Here is a 12,034-nt window from a genome sequence, read left to right as displayed (position 1 = left end):
CCCCCAAAAAAAACTCCACCACCAAAGTACAGTGCAGTTAAAATATTCCATAATTTTAGAAAAGCCACTCAGCCAATCAAATTCAAGGATCAAGCGTATACTGTATATGTATCTCATTTGCTATACATATACTGCTACAAGTAAAATGGGACCCTTGTCATCAAAAACAACACCAATATATACACAATACCCACTGACTGAAACAACAGCTATCATTCATCTTGTCCTCCCCCATCTACACCGACCGTGGTGCTTGTTGGCGCGTCTGAGTCAGAAAGCAGCTAGGCGGAAAGGGAATATTGAGGGGAAAGGCTGGGCAGTGCTCACACCTTGATGCAGATATTAAGCAGATCTGTAGGCTGAGTACAGGAAAGCACCCTGCCGCGAGTGACTCATTTGCTCGGTCGTGGTAGACTAACTGTGAATCTCGAAGAGGAGATCAGCTGTTCAGAGATTTCAAAAGGGCCGTCTGTCCGCAAGTGCTGTTTCTGATCTTCTGCTTCTCTCCTCGCCACATGCCTTCTTCTCTCAACCTCCACCCCTTTCCTTTCTCCTACTGTATTTCCTCCTTTCCTCTCCTCCTTCAGAAACCCCTCTCACACTCATCTCACACCCTTAAACAATCACTCTCCACCCTCTGTTTTCACACTCACTCATTCCTCCTCTGATAATGCCTCTCTCTTTCTCTCAATCTGCAGGTGGAAGAATGGCCCTCTCGTTTATTCTGTCGCTTCTCCTCGGGTCTTTTTCCCTCGCCGTGGCCTCACGTAATACGACCGCAGGTAATGGAGAGAGCTGAAGTCTGTGTGTGAGAGCTTTGGTGTGTACTGTATGTGTGTGCTCTTATAATATGTGGATATGTAACTTTTTAATCAATGCTTGTTTCATGTGCATTTATAGTTTTCATTTGTAATTTGTTACAAAAGTTGTCCAAATGAAGTTCTTAACAATGCATATTACTAATCAGAAATGAAGTTTTGATATATCTAATTGTAAATATAATTTACAAAATATCTTCATGAAACATGATCTTTACTTAATATCCTAATGATTTTTGGCATAAAAGAAAAATAGATAATTTTGCCCCATACAATGTATTGTTGGCTATTGCTACAAATATACCCGTGCTACTTAAGACTAGTTTTGTGGTCCAGAGTCACATATATATTCATTATTAAAAGTACACTCAGTAATATGATGTTTCCTTTCAGGGTTGCCAGGTGTATGTAACAAAACCAGTCTAAATGGTTCTCAAAACTATCCCAATCACATTCCGGTGGAAAATGGCTATCAAAATTGCATTAAAATCATTCCAAATTCGCTTTCTTTCATTCTAAATTCTCCATTTCCTTCGCTTCAACCCACGATTAAAATAAACCCTGTGGCATCAGTAAAAAAGTAGCCCAATTCCTCGGGAAAACACTGTTTGCATTGCACTGGCCAATATGGTTTTATACTTATACTGACACCTAGTGGTGTGGATGCATCACTAAAAGCATATGTTTTTGGTTTGGTCACTGTTAAAATTAGCAGTCAGCTATTATTTATACGATTATTTATTTAGTTTGGTCATGTGGTTTAAAAATGGCCCCCATAAAGTGACCCACTCCATGTAAAATAAAACAGCTTTGACTTCATATTTGACTTCATTGACATGACTTCATATCACTGTTATTTTAGTATTGGTTATATATTGGTTATATGTTGTAGTATTTGTTAATATATTGAATTTGCTTCTTTATAAAAACGTTTCAGTTTTAGTCATTTTGTTATGTGCTTTTGTCATTTTTATTTTTGTAACTATTTTTATTTTTTAATATTTCTATCCACCTTTTAACTAACAAGCCAAACTGCGTTTTATATTATGGGAGACACTTTCAGTTTGAGGAAGTTCCAATTTAAAAAGACTGAAACAAATCATTTAAAATCATAAAGTTGCACTACAAGTCATCCTTATCCGTCAGTTCGACTGAATGAGCTGTACATTTTCCTTCATGTTCTATTTTTCAGACGGCAGGGGAATAATGTAATGCTTGGTATTTTAATGTGACATGATATAACAAGAATGTCTATGGCAAGAGCTCTTTTCACTCCGCTGCATTCTTTTCCTCCTGATTATTTTTTCTTTTGCAATTCCGCCGTAACAGCATGAAAAATGTGATTTAATTAACGATATTAACCATGAATAATTAATGGGAATGCCCTAAGAATATCTAATTTTTCTCTCCAAATCCTCATGTCTCTTTCTAGGTTTGTTTTCTCACTAATGCTTTCAAATGCAATTGTTACTTAATATAGACATATATTACTACAGTAAAATTTAACAAGTCCATACTATTGCTACAGAAATAGGCAATGTCTTTTGGTTTTATTCATGGTATGTTGTAATTTGTTAACAGTTTTACACTTTAACATTTTCTTTTAATGATCAGTGGTTGAAGGGTGAGTAAAATAATGTCACCTCATTGTACCCAGTTTTTGAAAATGCTTATTATGCTTTCATAGAGCGAATCTTTCGCTGATTGTTTACAGTTTAATGGAAGTTACCTCCCATATTTTTAGGTTATTTTTTTCCTGTTTTAGCCATTTTACTTCAACTAAGTTTGTGTTTTTTAAGTTAAATTTTTTACAATTTCTTTGTTAACCTTATTTCAATTACTGAAAACAATTTTAAATAGTTTTAGTTTTAGGTTCAAACTGAAAACTCATGAGACTGATTCAGTCTTTTTGACTGATTTATTAAAAAGAACCAGCGGGTTATTTGTTCGCAAGCAGTCTACACTGGTCGTGCTGTATGTTTGTTGTTGCATGCAGCCTGCAAGGACAATAGATAGCAAGATGTATTGTCTATTTACTGTTTTTGAAGGATTGTGTGGCAGGCAGTTTTTTTCTCATTCACATTAACAAACTACAAACTCAGCCAAAACATAATTTCACTATTGATTTACAATAGATGCGACATTCAGTATGACTTATCTGATTTTATACATTTCAGTGCAGTGTTTCCAGTATTTTTATTAAATTAAAAAAGTTCTGTTATTTTAGTGTACTATAAAGTGTATTAATAGATTCAATTAGAATGAGCTTTTATTTTAATATTTCCATTTTTTTAAATGCTTTGGATATTTTTTATTAGTTTTTGTTTTATTTCTATTTAGCTTCAATTTATTTTTTATTTCAATTTTACTTTTTTCAGTAAAAGCAATTTTAGTTCTTCATCAAATATTTACATTTAATTTGATTTCAGCTTTATTTCAGTTAATCCCCAACTTTTATTGTGTGTGTGAGCATTTCAAAGGATTTGTGTGTCTGTTTCTTTGTTTTTATTTGTTTGTGTTTGCTCGGCAGTGTGTTGATATTCCGGGTGTGTAAAAAGGTCTTATGCACTGGTCACATCAGTCAGCATCTAGAATTTAATTTTTTCTCACGTCTCCTCCATCCCGCTCTAATTGCATCCTTCCTATCTCAGATATTACAAGCTTAGCTAGTCTGTTTTGCCTGAGCTGAACGACTAATGAAACACAATATCAACACTATTAGATGTCTGACAGCTATAATAAGTACATAAATCCTCACGTATGTAATCCTCCCATGCATAATTGTCCTGCTCTATGGCCTGTTGAACAGCAATAAGAGCCTGTGGAATATCTCTTGTCACAGTGTATTTTGATCTGTCATTATAAGTCAGGCACATACACACTGCAAAGTTTAGATAACTGAACAAGGCAATAGCTATTGCCAACGTTTTGTGTCTAGAGGTAGTAAACAAGAAACATTGAAGTCAACAGTTTAACCTGATTGGTGTTAATTATTTTTGATGACTTTAAGACTACCGATGGAGGCATAGTAGTCTACAGAGGTATCATGTTTCGTTAATGCACTTAAATCACAAATTTCACAGATTTCATGACACTTTGATTGTTACTTCCTCATTTGTTTAGGAGGAAATTCAGATGTATAATACAGTTGTCTACAGTAACCAAACTCACTACGGTGTAATTACACAAATAAGTACTGAGTAATTTTAATTACATGGACTTCCTATAGGTTTAGGGTTAGTTCCTTTGAATTATGCATAATTTCCTGGCTTCACTACATATAGTAAGTACATGTAATGTGTAACAAGGACACTATGTTATGTCCTCAGACATATATGATATGTGGTTTGTGGGCATTTTCACTCTCCTCTCTCTTTAGTTTCTCTCTCCATGGCTAAAATAAAATGTTAGCAAATATTGGTGTTTGATAGTGATTGTTATATATATATATATATATATATATCAGACATTTATGTAGTGTTAGAGTTATTAATATTTTGAATTAGCTTATCTTTATATTTTTAGTTTTCATTTTAATTTGAGTATTTTTTAAAGTATATGCTGTAGTCATTTTTATTAGTTTTCATTTTTTTAAATTCATTTTGTTACTATATTTACTTTATTAGTTTTATTAAGATTTCTAGATTTAATATTTAGATTTAAATAATTTCTATTGCAGTTTTTTAAAATGTATTTCTTGTTAGGAATTTAGTTCAAACTATTCAAACTTATTTCAGTTATATGCAAAGGCATTTAATTGTTTGTAATTTTTAAAAAATGTTTTATTTAACTTTTTAAACGTTTTTTTAATCGAATATTTTTTTAATCTTTATTTTCATTAACAAAAATGTTTTAATACTTTTAGTTAAGAATAATAACCTTGCTCTAAGAGAAGTTACATCTCAAAATGTATTCCCTTTAAATCACACCTCTAAAAAATCAAACCTGAAAAGTGCCGCTGTTGAAGACTAGTTGACCATCCTGACCTCTTTCACATATAGAACCGGATGAAGCATTCAGTCGAGGAGTGACAGCCATATTTAGCAGCAACGTGTACATGGTCTTCTTGAATACAGTGTGCAGAATGCCAGAATAGATGTTGTGTGCTGTGTAGGCTTGGCATTTCAAACGACTCTCGAGTCTCTTCAAAGCTGCAAACAGCGAGCCAATGGCAGCATTTGATTTTGATAATGCCGCTCGTGTTTTTGTCCCTAAAAATACCCTCACACAGAAAATGACTGTAACACACACATGCACACACAGTCGTGCTGGTCTGTCATGCCCCTGGTCCCTGGGTTTGGCGATGACTGTAATTATTTGCTGACACTGTAGGTGAACCAGGCTGTAATAACAGGCTACAGCTACTCTGCTCTTTCATTCTGACAGCAAATCCCCGGCAGAGCCCTGAGCCCAGGGGACACTCAGACATTTACACAGATTAGAGGCATGAATGACTCAAATATAATGGAAAATTAGCGCTCTTGAGTTTACTAGTACTATATAGGGCCACATTTGTAGTTTGTGATTACAATGTGCTCTGCTAGTGAAGCCACAGTGAATGTAGCTCAATAAATTTTTGTCTTGTGAAATGAAGGATATAAAGCCGTCCAGTTTCACTATAGTGGCAGGAATGGCGAGATAGCTACGATTAAACGACTAGCAACACAAGAGCTTCCATCATGGCTGTCGACATTGCTGAGTAACATGTTCAGAAAGGAGAGTGCGCCATCTAATGGACAAAATGAGCGTTGCGGTTTGTGATAAATGGTGGTAGCACTTCTGTGACTATTAGTATTATGTGAACGAAATCCTTTAGAAAGCGTGATTAACTTTGATTATTTACATATCTTTTTCATCAGGTTGTGCTATCATTCGCCCACCAAGAGATGGAGGAATCAGATACAGGGGTCTGACACAGGAACAGGTGTGAAGATTTAATTTATTAGTAACTTATTGTATTAAACATGTATATCTGTGTGGGTTTAGATGGACTACACTGCTGTTGAAAAATTTGAGGTCAGTAAGATTTTTTAATGCTTTAAAGGAAGTTTCTTAAGCTCACCAAGTCTGTAAAATTCAGTAAAAACAGTAATATTGTGAAATATTACTAAAATTTAAAAAAGTTTTCATTTTGAATATATTTTCAAATGTAATGTGATTCAAAGCTGAATTTCCAGCATCGTTACTCCAGTCTTCAGTGTCACATGTTCCTTCAGAAATCATTTAATATGCTGATTTGCTGCTCAAGAAACATTTCTGATTATTAAAAGTACAGTTGTGCTGCTTCAAATGTTTATGGAAACTGTTAGATTTATTCAGGATTCTTTGATGAATAGAAAGTGCAGCATTCAGCGCAAATCTTTTGTAACATTATAAAATGTCTTTATTGTCACTTTTGATCAGTTTGATACTAAAGATAGTATTCAATTTAATATAAAATATTAATTTCCTTCTTTCAAATAAATAAATAAATAAATAATCTTACTCACATCTATCTTTTGGATGGTCGTGTATGCATTAGCGGTTACATTTGTTGTAACTGTGTTCTGTGTGTCTGAATGCAGATCCGCAGTGTTCAGGTGTTGCCGGTGGATTATGAAATCGAGTATATCTGCAGAGGGAACAGAGTGATCGTGGGACCAAAGGTCAGGAAGTGTCTCCCTGACGGCACATGGACTGACCTGAACCAGCGCAGTAAATGCTGTATGTTCTTTTCCCTATTCCCTATCTGTAAAGGTCTAAAAATGTGCCTATAAAACAGACTTTACATGGCAGCCTGTTTAATCAAGTCAAGTTCATCCATCTTCACAAATAAAAATAATGAAAACATTGCTTTAGGTCAGTGATGTGATGCCATAAACGTTCAGCTGGGAGCATTATGTATTGCAAGCGCACAAAAAAAGAGGAAAGATTTAAGTCATGATGACCTGCGAATGTACTAAATGAGGTCTAAATGAACTTGTAAGAAATATAAAGTATCATTTTTGACTTGTAAATGTGAAATGCGAGTTTTTTATATTTTTATATTTACAGTGTTCCTTTTAATTTTAGTTTAGCTTAAGTTTTAGTAATTTTGCTGTGTGCATTTTGTCATTTTATATTCATGTATTTATTTATTTTTAGCTTTAATTTTCGTCTCATTTTATGTCATTTTAGTATTTCAACTTAAACTTATTTTAGCTGCCAAGGCAACATTTCTTTTTTCATTTAATATTTATATTTAACTTAATTTCAGCCTTTTCTTATCTATCTGTCATAGACTATAATTCACAAATAACTCGCAATTCATTGTTTATATCCATGCTTATCACAACCCTACCGGACATTCAGTGCATTTGCATACAGCATGTTCATCAGGTGCCAGCGCATATATTTTCAAGACTGTTGACTGTCAGTAATAGCTGATTATGAGTTATTCCTGGCCATTGTTTTAGCCTGCATCTACATTCACAGGCTGTACTGAGCACATGGCATAGTTTCTACATAGAGGAGACTATTAATGTTGACCGTATTTAGTTAATTTAGTTACTACTGTAGTGGCTCTGCCAATTTTAGGGCAGCTTTTAATACTAATACAGCTCATCCAGTAAGAATTAAGTGTAATGTATCTCATTATTTGTTGAATTCATTAAAATTCAGAATACATCTGTGCTTTAATTTGGAAGAGATGTTGAAGAGCAGAGCGTTTAAAAGCAGAATGCGCACTAGATCACACAAATATGTCACCAAAGCCTACCATCCTGTCATGCTGAGTGAAAAATGCATAAGTGATGGAGGTGTTTTGTCACTGTTTTGGTGCGAACAGTAGGAAATCTGTTTATCAGGAAACCAGATACTGTATATCTGGTCATGTTTTAAAATGTCAACAAATATGTCAGATTTTTTCGTAGTAAGTCACACAGTGTATGTTTACCTACCATATAAATCATAACTTCTCTTTGACATCTGTTCTTAAATTAATCTGATTTAAATGACCTTACACTAACAGTAGCTCAGAAGGGAGTGCTTAGTGATTATGGTGATGTTTGAAATGGAATATCAGCATAATGCTTAGTGTAGCCATTTTCAAACTGACTCCAGGGGGCCACAAGGGAGGGAAAAGTTCGGAGAAAAACTGTGTAAAAAAATGAAAATAAAAGGTTAAGCCAGTAAAAACATAATTAGGTAAATAATAATATATATTTAAAAATAAATCTAAATCTAAAAATACAATACTGTAGTGATTAGAAAATGTATGCACAATAGAAATAAAATATTCTCTAAATAATGTTTTACACTTATTTAAAATATCCATTTTCACAGTCTGTATACATGAATAGCTGGCTTTTTAATTGTAGGATGGGGGTCTCTCGTATGAGAATGATCATAATTGGGTGTCCGTGGCATATAAGAGATTGAAAACCCCTGGATTAGTGCATAGTGTGCAGTATACAGTGTTCAGGAATTAAAAACAGTACACAGAATACTGTGATAAGCATTTCAGACAGTATATGCTACACTGCTGTCACATGACCTCATTAATTCAGCATCTATTTCGGATAATCATATTAAATCTGTCAAGAATGTGGTGTTCAAAACTGCGGCTGATCTGATAAATTCATCACACTAGGAAGGTCAAGCAGCATTGCATTGTGGGATATGGTATCCCATGAAGTGTGCTTTGCTGTCTGATGCACATATTGGCAGATGGAGAACAGCAGGTCATCCAGGTAAATGCCTGGGATTCATGGAATACTATATCCCACAATACAATTCTGCTTGTCTTAACCTTCCATTTCCAGTGCACATCATTTCCATGATACACTAATGTTCAAAAGCTTGGGGTCAGTATGATTTTTTTTATGTTTTTGAAGTGCTCACCAAGTCTGAATTTATTTGATCAAAAATACAGTAAAAATGTTAATATTGTGAAATATTATAACTTTTTCAAATAACTGTTTTCTGTGTTAATATATTTTAAAATATAATTTATTCCTGTGATGCAAAGCTGATTTTTCATCATCATTACTCCAGTCTTCAGTGTCAAATGATCCTTCAGAAATCATTCTAATATGCTGATTTGATGCTCAAGAAGCATATCTTCCTATTAACGTTAAAAACAGTTGTGCTGCTTCATATTTTTTATGGAAATCGTCATACATTTTTTTTGTCAGGATTCTTTGATGAATGGAAAATTCTGAAGAACAGCATTTAATTAAAATAAATATTTTGTAGCATTATAATTGTCTTTACTGTCACTTTTGATTTAATGCATCCTAGCTGAATAGCTCAGTGACCCTAAACTTTTGAACATTAGTGTATACTGAAGAACAAGCAAGAGTAGTATACTATTCTGAACTATGAGTTGAACCATTTTATTCTTTTGAGGACATTCTCAAAATTTTATTTTTGTCAGATTTAGCTAACATCTGGATACGTTTTTCAGCAGTTTTGTCCCCAAAAGTAAGCTAGGTCAAGTACACGTGCACATGCACACACACACACACATCACACACACACACACACACACACCATACCAAAACAGCTGTCAATTCAAACCTTTAAACTGTCCTGTGCTGTTTTAAAAAGGTGTTGACACAAAAGCGCTGATGCATTTGACAATCACTGCCTAATGCAACTATGAAGTACTACAGATGGCCGTTGAGCATATTGTGCATTATATAATTGGTCTCTCAGGGTGATACGTTCTGTTCTTGCCATCTTTTCATTGCTGACAAGATAAAAAATGAATGGTAAGACTGCATGCTTTATAAAGGTAAATTAAGGTAAAACAAGGTAAAGACTAATTAATCCTGTAAGGGAAACTTCCATTCCAGACTGCTCTCATGAAACATAGATCCTAAATGAATGTAAAGCACCTTTTAGCATCAAGTCAACACAACAGTTTTGAAGCATCACTGAGGTTTTGAATGGCATACAGTATATTTGTATAACTGACCCTTCGCTGTGGCGTGTGTGTGCTCTTCAGTGCTGCCGTGTGCGCGGGTGTGGACGTCTCTGGAGAACGGCCGTGTGACGGTTCACCCTCCAGGCCCAGCGGTGGAGGGCACGATACTGCACTACAGCTGTCTGGAGGGTTTCATCCTGGTGGGCAGAAACAGCACTAAGTGCACTAAACTGGGCAAGTGGGACTCACCCAAACCTGTCTGCCACTGTGAGTGCTAGTGTATTTGTGTACTTTCAAGATCAGATCAGTTTTATTTTTTATTCATTACTTATAATTCTTTTATTCTCTTTCTCCTGTGTTCTGCTTCTAATGTAGATGACAGACATTATACAGGTAAGAATGTTTTTGTATTCTTATGTATGATAAGACCAGTATTGTAATTACTGAGGAGACATCGTTACTTTGCAATAAACGGAAACTTTATAAAAGGACTAATTATCCAGAAGTTTCCAAACAGAAGACTCCCACAGCTAGGCTACAACTGCCATTTCCATGTTACGCCAAATTCCTTAGAAGTGAAGAATTTTTCAGTTTTGTTGCACACATTGGATTGAAACCCTCCTTTTTTCTCACATGAATTAAATTCGCTACTTGGACGGATATATAGGTAGTGTTATCTGTGTATAGGTTATGTGATCTTCAACATTTCGAATCAAGTAATAGATGCATTGGATCACTTGTTTATCATTTCCATTTTCTTATAAAAGCTGCAAGATTTGTATTTCATCCACTTTTTTTTTAGCATAGATGTAATTGGCAGCTTGGACAGGTGGGACATGTCCCCACCGCTTTTTGAAAACCATTGAAAAAATAGCCATGGGGAAAGCTTATAAAGCAAAGTAAAAGCATCTCGTTCTTCATAATTTAATTCATTGATGTAACAAAATACATTTGTGACAGTCAGGCTTGATCTATAAACCTTAGCATGCACACATCAGGATTTATAAACAATATCCAACGTAATTATGTGCAACACCACTCACTCTGGACCGTACACGCTCTTTTACTGTGGGATCGAGATGAAATAAACAGAATGCTTTATATTTGCACATTTAGATTAAATATACTACTCAAATGAATGAATGAATGAGTTAATCACACAAATTACATGTACCACTGCTACACATGTGCTGCTGGTGTTGTGCGGCTACTGTACATTACGCATTCAGTCACAAACAGCAACCAGAAAATGCCCACAAATGAGGGACACTGACACTGAAGCCTGATGTGTCATACAATTAAATTTATATGTGCATATTTCCTGCTTCTAGCTACCTGTTCAGCACATCCAATAAAGGGAATCAGTGCTTAATGTATATGGTTGCCATGACAACTTCACGCCCCCTTCCCCCCACAACCTAGTCCCCTCCACTTTTTAAGAAAGATATGCCAATGCTTTTTAGCAACTTAGAACCCTTGTGAAAAAGAGGTGCACTTAATTGTACCGACTCTGCACTGAGTGTACTTTGAATCTGTACTTGCAGGTAATATTAAACAATATTAATAAAATACAAGGCCACTTAAGTGTACTTAAAGAGAATACACTCTCATGAGTGTGTTTCTTAAAACCCATAAGTGCACTTTTAAAATTTTACATTAAAATGTTCACTTCATGTACATTATTATGTACATTATTATTATTATGTAAAGTACATTATGTTTTAAGTTTTTTGTTGTGCTTTAAAGGGATCATGAACTGAGAAATTAAAATTCCCTTGATCTTTTGACATAAGAGGTCATTGTACTATAAAAAAACATCCTGTAAGTTAACCGACGAATTGGGATCCCTACCAAAAGGCCACAGATACTGCCACTTCCAGTGTCCTGTGGGAGCCTCCTGCACCCCTACTTTTTGGTGCAGGGCAGGGCTTACCACAAGAGTGGTACGAATTGTCGACCGACTTTGAGGGTGGAGGGAGACAACCTTCGCTCTAACCCTTGCTGCAAACAGGTCAGCACTACTCGGGCATCTTCGGGGGTCTTCTCGGAGAGAAGAACACCACTCAACGAACAGGTTCCACTTCAAGCGTTAGCGTGTCTCGTAGACAGTGCTCTCGCTGAAGTGATGGTGTCAACTACCTCTTGTGCTCCTCGTCCTCACTGTCCTTGCACAGTGCAAGAAGGCTCATTGGGAGAAACGCATATTTGCGAAGGGCCCGCGGCCAGCTGTGTGCCAGCGTCCGTGCCGAGTTTTCCCTCGGTCAGGGAGTAGAACAACTGGCAGTGAGAGGTTTCTGGAGAGGCAAACAGGTCTACCTGAGCGGCTCCG

At 35.5% G+C, this 12,034-nt stretch overlaps 1 protein-coding gene across 1 annotated transcript in view; it reads left to right on the top strand.

The window, feature by feature from the left end:
* Window positions 1-11,060, top strand: part of LOC107754791 (gamma-aminobutyric acid type B receptor subunit 1-like) — a 56,876-nt gene extending 45,816 nt beyond the window's left edge. The window contains exons 2-7 of the mRNA XM_016571378.1: window positions 699-782; window positions 5,678-5,742; window positions 6,383-6,521; window positions 9,787-9,972; window positions 10,081-10,136; window positions 11,037-11,060. Of these exons, the coding sequence (XP_016426864.1) occupies window positions 707-782; window positions 5,678-5,742; window positions 6,383-6,521; window positions 9,787-9,972; window positions 10,081-10,136; window positions 11,037-11,060 (546 nt within the window). The 5' untranslated portion in view covers window positions 699-706. The remainder of the gene's footprint in view (window positions 1-698; window positions 783-5,677; window positions 5,743-6,382; window positions 6,522-9,786; window positions 9,973-10,080; window positions 10,137-11,036) is intronic.
* The last annotated feature ends 974 nt before the right edge of the window (window positions 11,061-12,034 follow it).

This window comes from Sinocyclocheilus rhinocerous, unplaced genomic scaffold, assembly GCF_001515625.1.
Source record: "Sinocyclocheilus rhinocerous isolate Xijiao unplaced genomic scaffold, SAMN03320098_v1.1 scaffold21, whole genome shotgun sequence".
Lineage (NCBI taxonomy): Eukaryota > Metazoa > Chordata > Actinopteri > Cypriniformes > Cyprinidae > Sinocyclocheilus > Sinocyclocheilus rhinocerous.
The sequence above is the reverse complement of the archived record's forward strand: the minus strand, read 5'-3'. Positions and strand labels throughout refer to the sequence as shown.